This window comes from Myxocyprinus asiaticus, chromosome 16 (genome assembly GCF_019703515.2).
Source record: "Myxocyprinus asiaticus isolate MX2 ecotype Aquarium Trade chromosome 16, UBuf_Myxa_2, whole genome shotgun sequence".
Lineage (NCBI taxonomy): Eukaryota > Metazoa > Chordata > Actinopteri > Cypriniformes > Catostomidae > Myxocyprinus > Myxocyprinus asiaticus.
This window is the reverse complement of record NC_059359.1, coordinates 6,846,605-6,865,948: the sequence shown is the minus strand read 5'-3', so window position 1 is coordinate 6,865,948 and position 19,344 is coordinate 6,846,605. Positions and strand designations below refer to the sequence as shown.

Below are 19,344 nucleotides of genomic sequence, written 5' to 3'. Positions count from 1 at the left end.
CACCTCAGCAGTGCCACAAAATGATCACCTCCATGCCACGCCGAATTGAGGCAGTAATTAAACAAAAGGAGCCCCTACCAAGTATTGAGTACATATACAGTAAATGAACATACTTTCTAGAAGGCCAACAATTCACTAAAAATGTTTTTTTTTATTGGTCTTATGATGTATTCTAATTTTTTGAGATAGTGAATTGGTGGGTTTTTGTTAAATGTGAGCCAAAATCATCACAATTAAAAGAACCAAAGACTTAAACTACTTCAGTCTGTGTGCACTGAATTTATTTAATACACGAGTTTCACAATTTGAGTTGAATTACTGAAATAAATGAACTTTTCCACGACATTCTAATTTATTGAGATGCACCTGTATATATATATATATATATATATATATATATATATATATATATATATATATATATATATATACACTCACCATCCATTTTATTTTGTACACCTGTACACCTACTTATTCATGTGATTATCTAATCAGTCAACTGTGTGGCAGCAGTGCAATGCATAAAATCATGAATATACGGGTCAGGAGCTTCAGTTAATGTTCACATCAACTATCAGAATGGGGAAAAAAATGTGATCTCAGTGATTTCGACCCTGGCATGATTGTTGGTGCCAGACGGGCTGGTTTGAGTATTTCTGAAACTACTGATCTCCTGGGATTTTCACGCACAACAGTCTCTAGAGTTTACTCATAATGGTGCCAAAAACAAAAAAAACATCTAGTGAGAGGCAGTTCTGCGGATGGAAATGCCTTGTTGATGAGAGAGGTCAACAGAGATTGGCCAGACTGATTCAGGCTGACAGAAAGGCTATGGTAACTCAGGTAACCACTGTGTACAATTATAGTGAGCAGAATAGCATCTCAGAATGCACAAAACCTTGAACCTTGAGGCGTAGCGTCTACAACAGCAGAAGACCACGTCAGGCTCTTTATTAGGACCATAGTATTCCTAATAATGTGCTCAGTGAGTGAATATATGGGATCGATTGTTTCTCTGTGTTTGCTGCCTCCAGAACAGTGAGAAAATGGCACAATTTAATGTAGAAATAATGCAAAGGTAACCAATGACAGAAAAAAAAATAAATTACGATTATAAAATAATAATTGGACCACGCATTCACTACCATGTAGAGATATTTTAGATAACCGCAATAGAAATGATACTCTAATTTGATACATTTCTACTAGGGGTGTAACAGTTAAAATTTATCATGGTTTGGTTTGTATCACGGTTTTGGGGTCACAGTTTCAGTACGGTTCGGTATTTGCTATGTTCAGAAAAAATTTATTACTTCCAAATCCAAAGTAAGAATACTGTATTTGGTAACAAACACTTCAACAGGTTTGCCCTTAATAAAAATCATGGTTTTACTACAGTAACCATATTTTAATCATAGTATTTGTAGTAAAATCATAGTAACCACAAAATCAGCATGGTTATAATATATAGTAAAACCATGTTTACTATATGGAAACTACAGTATTAATGTTGTAAAACCATTGTAATTAATTGTATCAAAACCATGATTTCTGCAAGAAAACACTGGTGGCAGCGTTCATGGTTACTTTAGTCATTACTATAGTAAAACCATGGATAATTTTCTTTAGGGACCTGAACTATAAAAAAAAAAAAAACTTTTCTCTAATTACTAAATCAATATTTTAACTTAATACCTGCACAATTACGCTACATGCATCAACATAAAGTGCATTTCAAACTCAACTCAACATTTATTCAATATTCAGAAGCTGTACATCACTATTAAAGGAACCTTGCTATTAATATGGATATGAGAAGGGTCCGGGATTTCTACCCAGTATGTTCCCCACCCCCATTTGGATGTTTTTTGGGAATGTAGGTACAGAATTTAGAAAATAAAGAGAACATTTCACACAATTCACCCATGCAAGAGCAAGAATATGCACAGCTTTTTTTTTAACACTGTTTGACAAACCATGTTTATCTCAGCAGATGAAATGCTGTCAAAGCTGTTTATTGTGATCCAGCAAACCAGCCATGTTTTTTTCTTAAACATCTGCTTCAGAGATTATCCTTGAGATTAGCCAGTTTATGGAATTATTCTAACATGATATCAGATCACCAGAAAACACACAAATGAGATGACTTTACAGTATAATCCATGGTGGTATTTCCCTGGACAAACAGCTTAACCATGTCAGTGCACAGGAGCTGTATTTATTGATATTGGAAAATATTTTCTTTGCAAATTATGTACTTGAGAATTTAATTTGGTTATATTAATGCTCATTTTCTGATATTTAAAGCCAAAATTTGTAAACTCGGCTTTCAAGTTTCAACATGTTACTCTCAAGTCGTGTACGTCCGGGGCAGCATGTGCCAGCTGAGCAACTACCATTGAAATTAATTGGAATGCTAATGGTTAGCTCTCTCCTGTCTTAGTGTACACACATTATCTTTTGCAATTCCATTCCATTTCACACTAGTGGTGCAGAAATCACACACTTCACCTTTAATTTAGTGAGCTGTCAATAATAACAGCTAACATGAAGATTCTCCACTGCAGTTCTTTGCACCTCCTCACTCTTCTTTAGCGGATGTGCTGCTTGCCTTTTTCCTTTCGTGGTGTGAAAATCTACATTCCCGCTGGCATCATCTCTGCTACAAACACTGAATTACATAATTGGATCTTTCATCGCGGGCGAACAAGAGTTGCGGAAGTTGCCATCCCCTTATATCAGAGTAAATTCATGATCAGCTTGATCCTAAAATGATGCTAGGAATAAACATTTTTTAATGATACTTTGCAGATGTCTCAGAAATAATATATTTAGATACTATACAAAAAGTCAACATGAAATGCCATTTGCAGCAAATTTTACTTCCATAATCTGACATATTTGCTAAATGAAACAGGATATTCAATGAGAAGAATAAGGGCAAGACTTGATTCTATCCATTAGGAATTGATTGTATCATTAAAAGGGGCCGTAATATTTCAGAATGAAGGCATTTGGTTTCAGGAAACTTCTCAACACAAATGATGCAATTCTGATATGCTGGGTCTGTGAGGGTTAAATGGCATGGAAAAGAAAAGAAGATGAGCTTTGGTTGGTCGCATTACATGTCATCAGATCAGTCTGTTTCTGTCTAAGTGGGTGGTTTATGGTTAGAATAAGCTGCAATGGGGTCTTTTAGTCAAAAGTCTGGCTATGTGAAACTACTCTGGGCTTGGTTTTGGTTCATAGAGCTTTTAGGTCCTGTTCTTCAGTGCTGACACATGTTCCTGTGTGAGTCTAATTGAAATGCAAGCGTTCCACCAAGAGCAAGACTGCTGTTCCCAGCAGAGCCATCTCGCACACATCGCTGCACCTACACAGCACTATTGCTGTTCTGTCTGCAGACCTGAATAGAGATATAGAGACGTAGAGATACATAGAGATGTATTGGGGAACTGTGGGGGAGACAGTTACCATGGCACCATACCGCAAAAGAGACACTGTGTCCTTTACCTTTGCATGAGTTTTTATATGGGTGAATTCTCTACTGAGAGCTCTTAGTTCACTCATGAATGAAAATTCTGTCATCATTTACTTACCGTTATGTGTAAACAGGTACAAACGAAAAAGTAAATAATAAAATAATTTTCATTTTTGCGTAAACTATTGCTTTAACATGTTCTCTCTGGCTCTGTATTGGAAGACTTGTGCACATGCAGAGAAAACATGCAGGGCTTGTGCGAGTGAGATTAGAACAACCACAGATGACAGCATTAGGAAGATCCTCGCCGACTGCCGCCAACTGGGCCATTTCTCCATTCGGACCAATCACAACCATTAATGATGTCTTAGTGCCCTATATTCACCTTTTTAGATATTTATAGTTTTACAACCATCTCCACTATTAGGCAGTGTTTACTTTCAACAAAAAAGGAAGCACGCCAATTCATTAGACAGGCATTTACAGTCCTATTCTCTGCGTAATAGTTCATGAACTGTTTTAATTGTTCTGTTGCTATGTATTTTTCTTATCAGAGCCACATGGCCCAGCTAAAGCTGAGGTGTTGAGAAGGGCAATGCTGCTGACAGATATCCGTGATTTGCTTTTTTTGTCTGCCGCCAAGCAGAGCGAATGTCTGGCCAGCTCGTTATCTTCAGAGACACAGGGGGATGTGGATGCTAAGAGCTGGTCACCCGGTTGATGAGTTCTATTCAGAGACAAGTACACAGCAGAAGAGACAAACCCCTGTTACCGGTGGCCCCTGCTCGGAAAGAGAGAGAAAAGAGGAGGCAAATTAAAAGAGAATGGAAAACAAAACTGTCTGGCTTGTTTACGTTTATTTAACAGAAAGAAGAAGAAAAAATCAGTAGGGATAGGAAACGTAAGGAATTTAATGATTTTGGATTCCATTTATTAACTAGGTGGGTAAAGATTGTCAAGACAAACTTTGATGTTGGCTTGACAAAGCCTTGTCTGAAAGTTTAAAGTAGTTTTAAATGTTTGAAGTTAATACTTAGATAATCAGACCGTCAAATAAATGTCAGACACAAATAGTAAGATCAGATGATAGATAGATAGATAGGCAGATAGACAGACAGACTGACAGATAGACAGATATATAGATCGAAAGATAGATCTGTTTACATTTTAAATTGTTGACAGTTGGAGCTTGAATATTCTTGGCCTGTTTTAACATTCTTCAATGCAAGTCAATGGGATTTTTCCGATTTTGATCGTCCACTGTACAAAAACTGTAATTACAATCAGCTAGAAAATATATAGCACTCTATGTCGGAGCAGTCTGAAGGTCTGTGCCAAGTTTTGTGGATGCAGCTTGAAAGATCAAATTACAGTCTATAATTTTGTTCTTTGTTTAGGGATTTTGTAAAAACCCTAAACCATGTCTGTAGAATAACAGTGCTTTCTCAAGCCAACGTGACCATTCTGTTTACTTAACAATTTCATTAGCGATTCTTTTAGTACTTTTGAGGAACTATATACTAACTACATACTAAGGCCAGGTCCACACCAATACATGTTTGGTTGAGAATGCATTAAATTTTGCTACATTTACACCTCTCATTCACATTGGAATGGTGTAATTTCCTTCACTGAAGACGAAGACTTTCGAAAATACTGAATTATTTCCATGAATTATTTGGTTCCATTATTTTTTAAAAATGGGAATGGTTCTGAATAAAAACAGTTCTTGATTCCCAGCCCTACATATCCATTTTACATTTGTGCAGTAAAAGACTTCTGTTCAGATCTTTATCATAGTGTTTTAGAGCTCCTAAGTATGCCTACCCCTGAGATATTATTAATGTGGCTCAATTATGTATATTAGATTATTAATGCAATAACTGGATCCAGACCTATTTCAACAGATTGTACCAGGCAACACAAAATTATGGTTTTATGAATTTCCCCAGGGAACACTTTAATAGCCCATTTTCAGAGAGGCTGTCTCATTTGGTTTCTTAAAGTGTTCCCCCTTGAATGTAAACTGGAAACAAAACAAGGTCATCATGACAACTGCTGCACCTATTTGCTTGCTGTCAGTGATATCCATCTATCTGTGATTTCCGTAATTGCACTCTTGGCTTGCAAGACTATTAATTATGTGTATTAATACTTCCTTAGCATAAGCACAAGTTGATAAAAGCTTGAAAAATCTGAAATCCTGCTGAAAAGTCTAGCTAAAACCAAGCTTATGGTGGTAGCTGGTTTTGCGTGATTCATGTCATTATCTGAAGTTGGTTCAAGCTGGTCTAGATGGTTGATCAGCTGTAATACCAGTTGGTGGACCTGGTTTTGACCTGGTAGATCTTATTAAAGCCGGTTACTGGCTTGGACCAATAACAAACCAGCTACCATGATCCAAAAACCAGCTTGACCACCTTGAACAGGTATGGCCTGTTTCTTCCAACAATTAGACCATATATTTGTCAAGACAGACATTGTGGGAAACAGGCAGCCATAGTGAAAGAAGACAAAGGATGTCCGACTAAATAAATATGTTAGCCAGTATTGGTATATTGTTTGTCTTCTCTGAATATCTTCTAAATATACGTGCTTTGTTCAAAAATCTAGTGTGCTACCTATGTATGCAGCATTTTAAGGCATCATTGGTGCACTTTTGACACCAAGACTGTAAAAAAAGGTAGGAAACATAATTATCCTGCCTTTTATAACTAAAACGCCTTTTTTTCGCAATGCTAAGGAAGTATCGCATACATTCTTTGCGGAGAATTAAATCTCAGAAAGGCATAGATTTATAAATACCATATAAATATTAATTCCATACTGAAATAATTCAATGAAAATAGCTCAATCTAATTAGCAAGACACTATAAATAATGTCACCGCTAGCATTAGCAGGTTAACCAACCTCAGTCGGTCTCATATATATTCAAACAGCATAGATTATAGTGAAGCATTCTATTCACATTTGTAACATGCTGTCTCCAAATAATTTTCGCTAGTTGCCTCATTCACTATTACGGTTCTGAGACCCGAGCATGATTGCTGTGTGCATTTTCCATTTCCCTTTTTGATTTGTAACTAGTAGCACCTAATAAACATGCAAAAATAAATAAATAAAACATTTCTAGAGCAAATATTTTTCCTAAAAATGTATGTCCACATATGTGGACAGCGCGAATACCTTTTAAATAATGCCAAGCTATAGAAAGTCAGATTTTTCTTTAAATCACATTACTCTCTTTTCCACCATCAGGCCGAACAGTTCTGAGCATGGTGAGGAATGGTTACAGTAGCTTTTCCACCTGGGCACAGCCCGATTAGAATCCATTCTCGGTCCTTAAACTCTTGTATTACCAAGGTAATGACTGACATATTTCTTGTGTACGTTCGAAGTCTGTTTTCAGCACCACAGTGGAATATAAATCCGTAACTGTGACGGCTGGCCCGGATCGTCACAGAATAGAATGGTTTCGCAACAAGAACAGTTCGGCCTGATGGTGGAAAAGAGGCTATTCTTTATTATGTTTCCAGGAGTGTTGGTTATTATGTATTAGTGAATGACTTAACCTCCAGTGTGCTGTCTGTCTGCACTGGTCTCAGAACAGTTCAAAATGCACCTTATTTTCATCCTCATTTCATAAAAAGCCTCTGAAAGCAACATTTGTCAGCTTTCGGATGAACCCATTGATTCTCAATGTGATAATGCACAGTAAATATTGGATTTCTAAGGAAAAGATGTGCTAAAGTACACATTAGTGTACATTGTGTTTATCAGTGTGGCGTTTCGCGATAAATCGCTCAAACTTAGAAAATGGCATATCGGATGAAATTAGAGACTCTAATATTTGGACTCAAACAGGTTTCAACGTAAAAACTTAATTAGGTTTCTTAACAGATGTAGTTTTGTTGGCATTTCTCCCAAAGACAAACTCGAAAGTTTAACCCTTTACTGAGAGCACAGAGTCTCCTGAACTGAGATCAGTCAGTTTAAATTAATTTAAATTATGTGCTGCGTATAGCGAAGCCAAAAAACAGTGTCCACACATGTGTATGCTGGGTTGCACGAGGTTAATTACAATTGTTTTGACAGTTAACCCTGCCCCTTCCACTACATACTGTAGGGCAAGCCGCAATGGCTGAGTGCATGAAGTAGGGTTACCAACTCACCCATATTAGCTGGGACGTCCCAGATTTTGGCCAAAATTACAACATCCAGTAAGGGACGTCTCCTGTCCCGTATTTTAGCAAGCTGTGAAACCCTCTGTATTGAAGGCGCTGTGTCCAGTATTAAAACAGAAAGCAAAAATGGGGGACCCACATCCTCTACTGAGCTCTGTTATTTCGGTTGAAGAAGTACATCATCTGGATACTCGTAGTAATTTATTTTCATTGCGCACATACCCACACTAGACAACATAGACTGGTTTTAGCTTTTGTTTCAGCAAGGAGAACAACAAAAATAAATGTGTAAATTAATTTGTAAAAGCTGGACTATTTCTGTGCGACATCTTGAATAACAGCATGTTTTCCTCTATATTTTCAGACTGCCATATACTCTAGTACAAGTGTTGGGTGCTGTCCAAGGTGGTAAACTCCTCTAGCCCAGCTTTACTCTACTACATGCCAACTGGTAGCTCCTAACACCCGGTTCCAGCACTCTTTACATCAACGCACAACTTTCAGCCATGGATGAGGGTTATAGAGACCGCACAGCCTTCATTAAAGGCGCTAAAGACATTGCCAAAGAGGTCAAAAGGCATGCGGGTAAAAAGGTAGGCCGTCATGTGGACAAGGTGGCCGATGAGTACACCAAGCGCTCTTACACTCGCTTTGAGGAGGAAGACGATGATGATGACTACCCTGTGCAGGCTCAGGATGGCAGCTATTACCGTAGCAACAGCAGGGCCAATGATGATGATGGGGCTCACAGTGACTCTACGGAAGGCCATGATGAAGATGATGAGATATACGAGGGTGAATATCAGGGCATCCCTAGAAATGACTCTGTAGAAAAGGCGGACAGACAGGTGGGCGGAGTGGGACAGTCGCAGTTCCGGGACATGACGCAGTATGAGGGCGAGAGGAGGAAGGACCAGGAGGAGTTGGCCCAGCAGTACGAGACCATTCTCCAGGAGTGTGGCCATGGCCGCTTCCAATGGACCCTCTACTTCGTGCTGGGTCTGGCACTCATGGCAGATGGTGTGGAGATCTTCGTGGTGGGCTTCGTACTGCCCAGTGCTGAGAAAGACATGTGCTTGTCTGAGCCCAACAAAGGAATGCTGGGTAAGTAAAGAACAGTTCTTGGATTACACTTGTGGTTTCTGTTTATAGTACGAGCATAGTATAGTAAAAACTTAACCTATTGCCAGTATCCAAAGAAATGTGGTGAAACTGGATTTATTTTGGTGTGGTTGTAGGTCTAGTTCACCCAAAAAATAATATTTTGTCATTAATTACTCACCCACATGTTTTTTGACCCCATAATATTTCCATTCTTTTGTGAAACACAAAGCTTTCGAATGGCTTTATTAGAATCAAAAGATAAGAATCAGAATGAGCTTTATTGCCAAGTGTGCTCACATACACAAGGTTTTTTTTGGTGATAGGAGAAACAAGCAAGTGCACACAGAACATTACACTGAGACACAGAATATAAAACAAGGTAAGAGTATAAATTGACATAAAAGAGAAAAGGACATATAACATAGAATGGCGTATGTACATGTGCAAGTGGTAATATATGTGGAAGACAGGGGTATGTACATTAAATTAAATATGAGTGAATTTACATATGTACATGAGATATTTATTTACATTATTGCACTATGGGGAGTCCTGAAGGCAGTTTAATTGTTCATGTGGTAAATGGCCTGAGAGTAAAAACTGTTCTTGTGCCTGGTTGTCCTGGTGCTGAGTGCTTTGTAGTGCCTGTCAGAGGGCAACAGTTCAAAAAGGGAGTGAGAAAGGTGTGTGGGGTCCAGAGTGATTCTACCTGCACGTTTCCTCACTCTGGAGACGTATAGGTCTTGGAGGGTGGGAAGGGGGGCACCAGTAATCCTTTCAGCAGTCCTGACTGTCTGTTGTAGTTTCCTTCTAGTTATAGATGTACACAGGACAGACTCAATGACAGCTGAGTAGAACTGAGTCAGCAGCTCCAGTGGCAGGTTGAACTTCTTCAGCTGGTGAAGGAAGAACAACCTCTGCTGAGCCTTCTTCACAATGCAGTCTATGTAGGTGTCCCACTTCAGGTCCTGAGAGATGGTAGAGCTCAGGAACCTGAATGACTCCACTGCTGCCACAGTGCTGTTCAGGATGATGAAGGTTGAGGGGGGGGGGCTGCAGAGGGATTTCTCCTGAAGTCCACTATCATCTCCACTGTTTTGAGCGTGTTCAGCTCAAAGTTGTTGTGAACACACCAGACAGCAAGCTGTTCAACCTCCCATCCTCATCTGTGGATGAGGCCAATGATCATGGTGTCATCTGCAAAATTCAGGAGCTTGACAGAGGGGTCCTTTGTAGTGCAGTCATTCGTGTGCAGGGAGAAGAGCAGTGGAGAGAGAATGCATCCCTGAGGAGCACCAGTGCTAATAGTGAGGGTCCTGGATGTGATTTTCCCCAGTCTCACTAGCTGCTGCCTATCTGTCAGAAAGCTGTTGATCTAGTGACAGATTGTGGTTGGCATGGAGAGCTGGGTCAGTTTGGTTGAGAGAAGATGAGGCATGATGGTATTGAAGGCTGAACTGAAGTCCACAAATAGAATCCTTGCATAAGTCCCAGGTCTGTCAAGGTGTTGCAGTATATAATGCAGTCCCATGTTGACAGCATCATCCACAGATCTGTTTGCTCGGTAAGCAAACTGAAGGGGGTCTAGCAGGGGTCCAGTGATGTCCATCAGGTAGGCCAAAACCAGTCTCTCAAATGACTTCTTGACCACAGACGCAAGAGTGACAGGTCTGTAGTCATTAAGTCCTGTGATTTTGGGTTTATTGGGGACCGAATGATGATGGAGCATTTGAAGCAGCAGGGAACTTCACACTGCTCCAGTGATCTATTGAAGATCTGTATGAAGATGGGGGCCAGTTGGTCAGTGCAGACTTTCAGACAGGCAGGTGAGACACCGTCTGGGCCTGAAGCTTTCCTAGTCTTTTGTTTTCGGAGGACCCGGCACATATCCTCCTCACAGACCATAAGTGAAGGCTGAGTAGCAGGAGGGGGGAGGAGGGGGGTTCCAGGAGGTGTTGGTGTGTGTGTGAAATGAAGATCAGAGAGGGGGATTGGTGTGAGACTAGGCTTTTCAAACCTGCAGTAAAACACATTCAGTTCATCAGCCATTTGTTGATTCTCTACAGAGCGAGGGGGAGGTGTCTTATACTTGGTAATGCTTTTTAGGCCTTTCCACACAGATGCAGGATCATTGACTGAAAACTGTTTATTCAGCTTTTCAGAGTAGCTTCTTTTAGCCACTCGGATTTCCTTAGTCAGTGTGTTTCTGGCCTGGTTGTACAATATTTTATCCCCACTTCTGTAAGCATTCTCTTTGGCATGACAAAGCTATCTGAGTTTTCCTGTAAACCATGTTTTACCATTATTGAATGATAAAAATGTCCAAGTAGGGATGCACATATCCTCACAGAAACTGATATATGATGTCACAGTATCTGTCAGCTCGTCCATGTCTGTGGCTGCAGCCTAAAAACTCTCCAATCAGTGCAAAGCAGGCTTGTAGTTCCAGCTCTGCTTCATTGGTCCATCACTTTACAGTCCTTACTACAGGCTTAGCTGATTTTAGTTCCTGCTTGTAGGTCGGGAGAAGATGAACCAGACAGTGATCAGAGAGTCCTAAAGCTGCACGTGGGACAGAGCGATATGCATCCTTTACAGTGGTGTAGCAGTGGTCCTGTATATTTCTGTCTCTGGTGGGGCATGTGATGTGTTGTATGTATTTTGGCAGTTCACGGGTGAGGTTAGCTTTATTAAAATCTCCCAGAATAATGATAAGAGAGTCCGGGTGTTGTTGCTCCTTGTCTGTGATGTGATCAGCCAGCTGTTGCAACGCTACGTTCACGCATGCTTGTGGCGGGATGTACACACTCACCAGAATAAATGAGGAAAACTCCCACGGTGAGTAAAAAGGCTTACAGTTGATGAAGAGCACTTCTAAATTAGGACAGCACATCTTCTTCAATGCTGTTACATCTGTACACCAACTTTCATTGATGTAAAAGCATGTTCCACTGCCTCTTGTTTTCCCCGATGATTCCGCAACGCGATCCGCTCTGAAAAGCCGGAAGCCTGGCAGATGTAGCACACTGTCCGGGATGGCTTCATTCAGCCAGGTTTCCGTGAAACACAGAACAGCGGAGTTAGAAAAGTTTTTATTTGTTTGAGTGGGCAGAAGCAGTTCGTCCATTTTTGTTGGCGAGGGAGCGGACATTTGCCAGATGAATACTCGGCAGCAGAGTCCTAAAGCCGTGTTGACGAAGCTTCACAAGCGCGCCGGCTTCAGAAGACATTGATTAAACCACTAAGTCTTATGGATTAATTTTATGCTGCCTTTGTGGAGCGGAGTTTTTTCGGAAATATTCTTCTAAAAATATTTGTTTGAAATCTTTGCAGAAGAAAAAAAATCATATACATCTGGGATGGCATGAGGGTGAGTAAATGAGAATTTTCATTTATGGGTGAACTATTCCTTTTCACAGGCATCAAACTCCGTTCCTGGAGGGCCGCAGTCCAGCAAAGTTTAGCTCTAACCCTAATTAAACACACCTGAAGCAGCTAATTAAGGTTTTCAGGAATGCTTGAAGATTACAAGGAGGCAAGTTAATACAAGGATGGAGCTAAACTCTGCAGGACAGCCCTGCATGAAGACGTAATTTTCATTGTTTGGTAAACTATTAATTTAATGACACGCTGTCTAAAATTAACAAGACTGTTACAGATACTTCAACATAATTTGCAGGTGTGATATTTCTTGACACATGAAAATTAGCTGTTATTCTTGATTTATTTTTCTTTGAATCTAGGGACCTCTTTCCAAATAAGATCACGGATGTTCACAAGTTTTAGAAGTATAATACTCTTTCTGATAATATGTCTATGCAAGTAAAGCGTTCTCATTATGACATTTACAGTATATTTCTTGAGGCCAGTTTCAACTATCAACTCTTGCCCAATTCACCATCTGTCAGTCTGTCCACCAAGGACACACTATCTTCTGTCCTGTTTGAACCCAACCCAGCGTTGACACAGTTTGAGCTATAATTAACTGACAATACATGCTGAACACCACAGGGTGCTTTCATATCTTATTCTTACTCCTGTGGTCTACGATACAATGGCCAGACTTTATGAAATGTGAATTCATTCTTAAAAAAAACACAACGAATTTCATGAACCCATTCAGTTGCCTTGCACTTGTCCAGGTAGTCCATGTGCATGCATAAGTGCATAGATGGAGTCCTCATATGGAGTTCCCTTTGATGGTTTTTACATTTGTTCCCTGACAAACTTTAAGAAACATACAAACTTTTAAAAGTTTATTCCTCAAGACCAAACGACAAAAAAACATGGTATTACAATGGTACAGAGTCCAAAATACACTCTTTTGATACTTTTTTAAAAAGTGCATTTTCACAGGTGTGGTTGTACTGTGTGTAGCTCATTTTAGTCCATAATTAATATGTTTCTTCTATCCTTGTTGCATGTTGACTCTTTGTAAATTACATTTAACCCTCTGGGGTCTGAGGGTGTTTTGGGCCCTGGAGAAGTTTTGACATGCCTTGACATTTGTGCTTTTTTCAGTTGCTTAAGATCATATTAATGGCTAAAGTCTGATACCACTATATTCAGCATAAACTGGGCTATAATAATATGTGAACAACATGTATGTACATGTTTGTATTTTTGAGAAAATAACATTTATGCGTTAAGTCACTGAAATAAGGCCATATAACACATACTAAACATTTGTTCACAAGACTTTTGAGAACTGGATCTTGTAGCCTAGAGTTTTTGCTACAAAATGATGTGAAGACCATCCTGATCACTCATTCATACAAAACAATATAGTCATTTAAATTTTGTAAGACACTTTTAGTGTTAGAAAGGCCATATGCGAGGAGGCGTGGATGATCATGAATATTGATATGATTCACACCTGAGGAGACAAAGACCCCTCCCCTGAGAGAGAATGAATGTGAGGAGACTTAATGATTGAATGTATTGTTTGTAGCTTATTCACAAAATCAAGTTTAAGTTTAAAGAAGTAATCTGACTATACATTTTCTTTACATAAAGACTTTACTTTAGACCTACACTACCGTTTAAAAGTTTTAGATCAGTAAGATTTTTAAATGTTTTTAAAAGAAGTCTCTTCTGCTCACCAAGGCTGCATTTATTTGATCCAAAATACAGCAAAAATAGTGATATTGTGAAATATTTTTACAATTTAAAATAACTTTTCTATTTGAATATATTGTAAAATGCAATTTATTCCTGTGATCAAAGCTGAATTGTCAGCATCATTACTGCAGTCTTCAGTGTCACATGATCCTTCAGAAATCATTCTAATATGCTGATTTTCTAATATGGGCATATTTACAGCACATTTTACATATTTACACCCGAACAGATATTTGCAAGCACAAGCTTCGTTGATGATAATGAGGCAGCATAAACACTAGTTAAAATATAATCTAAACATTCATATTATTTTTATATCATATTACATATCATATTTATATCATACAGTATACAATTTAAATACATGCTTTAGCCGAAACAATATTTAAATGTAACTAAAACTTGCCTATTAGGACATATTTCAAATTTCAATACTTTGAATCCTGGCTGGCAAGTCTGGAAATAGTCCAACTAGTAAAATATGTAGGTTTATATAAAATAGCATGTCAACTAATGATAGTAAAAACTTACTCATCCGAAATTGTATCCTCGGCTGGATCAAGTTGCTCTTCAAAATGCAAACGTTCATCGGAGTACCGCTCTTCTTCTGAGGAAAATGTGAACTCTTCATCACTATCCAGGAGCTTCCTCACCCGTGTAGCGTGCCACCTTCCAAACGTGCAGGAAAGTGAATGAATCTGATGATGAACTTGGTGTTTTTTAAGGCATTGTTGGGGCATTTACCATTTGCATTGATCGCCTCAGAACATTACCATATGAATAGCGCACTCTGCTGGTGGGTGTGATCACATTAGCGATAATTAGCTGAGCCAGGAGAAACTGTACATCATTTTGTTTCATACAGATTACATTGCAGGAGAATATTTGTTTTAAATTTGAATTATTTTATTTAAAAGTAAGCTTTCTTTAGACATATGTTTCATGTTTATGTGATAAGTATTCGCAGTGTTTCAGTTCATTTTTGTGACGTGTCTCAGAAAGATGCTCGCAGAGACAGAGACGGCTGAAAGCGAACCCTATTTTTTTTCTTTATTTTACAAAAGCACAAGGTTTTGTTGTTATTGTGAGTGTACACAAATAAAAGTAGACCCTTTATAGTCTCTAATGATGTCTTACACTTATCTGCATGCCCAAAAATGACAGAGTATTTTAAGTTGTTTGCGCTGTTATGAGGAAAAATCCAGCAGGATGCACTGGCGTGTCCGTCGACCCCTGAGGGTTAATGTATTATGTTACTGATGTGTATCCCTTAGCTTTATTAGCTAATGCCTTCATGATATCGGGTAACATTTTGAGCATGCGCAGTCATGTTAGCACTTGTCCACTGATACGTTCAATCTGGGTCTCAGCTTGAGCGCACTGTCTGAGCGTGTGTATTTGTGCCATTGGGGAGCAGGGCCCTTGGTCTCTCGCTTATTACAAAACAGCCCTGACTCATGGTGGAGTGCTCACCAAGCCTCTGCTGGGTCCTAGTGCCTGACTCTCTCCACGCACATGCAACTGCAGCTCTGCAGCAGAAATACCTCTGTCACATGACATGCTCCAATCAAATTCAGCAGTGTGGATGTGTGGGATGAAATGGCCTGTGGATGATATTTATTTCGGCTCACTGCATCCAGCAGTCAAAATGCATGTTTCTCCACTGATGGGTTTAAACGCAAGAAATGAGGCAAAATAGAGAGGAGGCGCTGTTATTGATTTGTGAAATATGAAAATTAGAAGAATCATACACTATCATTTAACACAACAATGAAACCAACTCATTAAATGTTATGTTAAATCAGATTTTAGGGGTGATGGATTTGTATTACATCCAGATATAGATGGATGGAAAAATATAGACAGAGAAAGCTCTAGCTGTGAGAATCTTTTATGCGTCCGAGTTCCTCTATTGACCTCTACAAATGCAGAGCATCTCTTTGTGTGCTACTGTGAGAAAATTGAGGGTGAAAGGTGATGCTGTACCTTTCACTGAACACATTTAGCGGCACAACGTGTGCCAAACGGCACATTAACTGAGGAACAAAATCCACAGACCTGCCACAGTCCATTGCTTTCCTCATCTGTGACGCAGAGAGAGAGAGAGAGAGAGAGAATCACAGTGCACTCACAAAAAGACACAGAAAAAAAAATGGCACTATAAATAGTCTCCCAGCCCCTCCCCCACTTTCGCTTTTTTCCTCACTTCCTCAATCCTGAAACCTGTGTACTTTCCTGTCACTGTGCAGGAAAATCACAGCCTCTTTTCTTGCCCTTCCCCCTCTGCTCTTTCTCTTTAAGGAAGTGGAGGAGGTCAACTGTCTCCAGGCACTTGCCCTGCCCCTCCCCTCTCATGTGTCTCCGAGACCCCCATGACATAATGCAAGTGGCCCCGCCCACTCAGCCATCACCAAGCCCTAATTGGCTAGGTCGTGCTCTCCATCCATAGAGCATCAGTGTAGCAGCGAGTAGTGTAAAACACAGGCCTCTCGTTTAATTTCAAGACATGTGGTTAACCGCAAGAGCCGCAGTGTTTATTAGTGCTATCAGGTGAGCAAGTCGTGGAAAATCTCTCACACAGCATTGCACAATTGTTTAGCTTTGTCATCACTATTGTTCAGGTCTCCCTTGCAAATATGTTCTGCATTGCTGGCTTTGAAGGTCATAAGCAGGCCTGCAAGGCTGCAGAAAGCATTGCAAAGTTCCACAGAATGTGAATGCACTTTGTTTACAAAGCTCTAAACATCCTTGCTGCACCTTGTTCATTTATGGAACATTTTTAAGAACTTAATAATGTTTTTAGACAGTGTTTTCTACAGAATTCTGTTTTTGCAGTGCCCCATTAAAGGGATAGTTCACCCAAAAATGAAAATTCTCCCATCATTTATTCACCCTCATGCCATCCCAGATGTGTGTGACTTTCTTTCTTCTGCAGAACACAAACAAAGATTTTTAGAAGAATATCTCAGCTGTAGGTCCATGCAATGAAAGTGAATGGTGACCAGACCTTTGAAAGTCCAAAAAGCACATAAAGACAGCATAAATGTAATCCATAAGACTCCAGTGGTTAAATCCATATCTTCATATGCGATATGATTGATGTGGTTGAGAAAAAGATCAATATTTAAGTTATTTTCATAAATATCCACTTTCACTTTTACATTCTTTCACATTCTGAAAGTGAAAGTGGAGATTTATAGTAAAAAAAAAAAAAGGATTTAAATATTGATCTTTTTCCTCACCTAAAGTGATTACATTGCTTCAGAAGACATATATTAATCCACTGGAGTTGTATGGATTAATTTTATGCTGCTTTAAGTGCTTTTTGGAGTTGGTCACCATTCACTTGGATAGTGTGTTGGACATTTGACTCTGGAGACCGCGGTTTGAGACCAGTCAAACACGCAAGTTGACACGAGAGACGAGTGTCGTAGAAGCGACACAAGATGATGTGGTTGCTTCGGTAAATGTTCTTTTCATTTCTCTTTAATTTTTTTGGACACTAACGGTTAGGTTTAGGTGTTGATTTAGAGTAAAGATTTTGTTTTGTGTCTACCTCTCATTTGATTTTAGATCATTACTGGTTAGGTTTAGGTTAAAGTTTTAGGTTAGGGAGGTAGATAGATCTAATATTCACCTTATAAACCTTGTCTAATTATGACACCATTTCACTCGTTTTTGGTGCCCCCTGCTGGACATTTCACTTGGAAATTGCAGCCAAAGTGTAATAAGGCGTGTAATTTCATTGTGCAAAAACCTTGCGATGGTCACGTGATGTCCATGATACCAGGCTGCTAAAAAAAACACCAATTATTCAAAATAATATTTACACATGTTTACACTGCTAGAAAATGACCAACAAAGCAAAATACTGTTTAAGAAACATAGATGAAAAGAAATACATTAGTGGCGGTCCTTGAGGGAATTTTCCGGTGGAGGCTGATGTATAAAAATTAATTGATCAAACCAATAAAAGATTGCAGGTTTTTTGCTCATAATTATGCTGCTAAACACAGATGAGCTCTTTCTGATGTCTTAAAATAGTCTTGATAATTAACAATGCGATTTTATGAAATCCCTATGGAATGATGAATGGGAAGAATACTTCTGGACCAAGACAGCTGAAAAAGTGGCTGGGCTCTGTTGTGCTCTATTTGTCCTAACTACATACCAAAAAACTAAAAATAAATATTATCTGTCATATAAAAATCCAGTCAGTAAGTGATTCCGATGTTATTTCAGTAGCTGCACTGAATGATTCAGTGAGTAATTATTTAGTAACTGATTCAAACCAATGATCATTCAGGTCTTTTTGACAGTTTTAAAGAACTGTCTAATAAGACAAGGAAACAGAAATGTGTTTTGTCTTGTTTTCTATTACAGTTTTTCTCAATCGCTTTGGCTCAATTCTCAAATGAGAATAATTTTTTTCAAAATGTTAAGTTCAAATCTCTGAACAATTAGTTTCTTGTTCACACCAGATTTGAATTTCTTATTCATTCAAGCAAATTGCAAAGTGTGTGCAAAAGAGTAAGTACAATTGTCTACAATTTGCACAATAAGTAAATGCACATGACTTGCTGATCAAAACTGATGAGTTGATTCTCAGTGAAACTGTCATACTCTTCACAACTTCTAAACATTCTTTCAGCGTGTGAGCCATCACATGCAAAATGATCCATTCAGTTATCGAAATGCATATCTATGATATGGAATGTTTGTGATGTCTGCTAAATCTCTGGCCAGCCCAACAAGAGCGACAGGATGTCCACCAAGAAGATGGGAACTTGTAGTGTTACGTACTGTGAGGAGGTACAATTTATTGCTTTTTACAGAACTACTGCAGGTTTTTTTTATTGTTGCAGGGGTTTTTGTTTTGTTTTGTTTTTTTGCATGGATGTCATTTTGTCAATTTTCTGTTCACTATATATGACTTTACATGTAAGAAATGTGTAAAAATGGACATACAAATGTGCATATACTTTTTCTGTGTACTACAGTATTGTACAGTATTGACTTTTAACAGTAAACTTTTACCTGCTGTTGAAATCGGTATCTAAAAAGCTCAGCGTGATGCACAAAAGCATTCAGCTAGACAAAACTGACATTCTTGTGTAATACAGTAAGCAGTCAGTGTCAACAAATAAGTAGAACAAAAATTAAATTTGTATATAATAAACATTTCCAGGGTTAACTGCCATAGTGAATGTAACAGGGTAATGTGGGCAAGGAGGCGGGAACCGGACGAACCATCAAAATAATGTTTCATGAAAACTTAGACACAAACAAATACACACACGGCAGCTGTGTGTGGCTCTCTCTCTCCCGAACTGCCGCATCTGGCTAGGCTTTATCCCTCTCCTCAGCTGATTAGCCCGACTGGGGGCCTGCCGTGCACACTCATGGCCCGGCCCTGCCCTCCTCCTTGTCACAGTGAAAAACATCTAAACATT

The 19,344-nt window shown here is 39.0% G+C and overlaps 1 protein-coding gene across 1 annotated transcript in view; it reads left to right on the top strand.

The window, feature by feature from the left end:
* The window catches only part of sv2a (synaptic vesicle glycoprotein 2A), a 63,596-nt gene that overhangs the window by 17,339 nt on the left and 26,913 nt on the right, over positions 1-19,344 (top strand). Inside the window, exon 2 of the mRNA XM_051720057.1 lies at positions 8,031-8,770. Within this exon, the coding sequence (XP_051576017.1) occupies positions 8,173-8,770 (598 nt within the window). The 5' untranslated portion in view covers positions 8,031-8,172. The remainder of the gene's footprint in view (positions 1-8,030; positions 8,771-19,344) is intronic.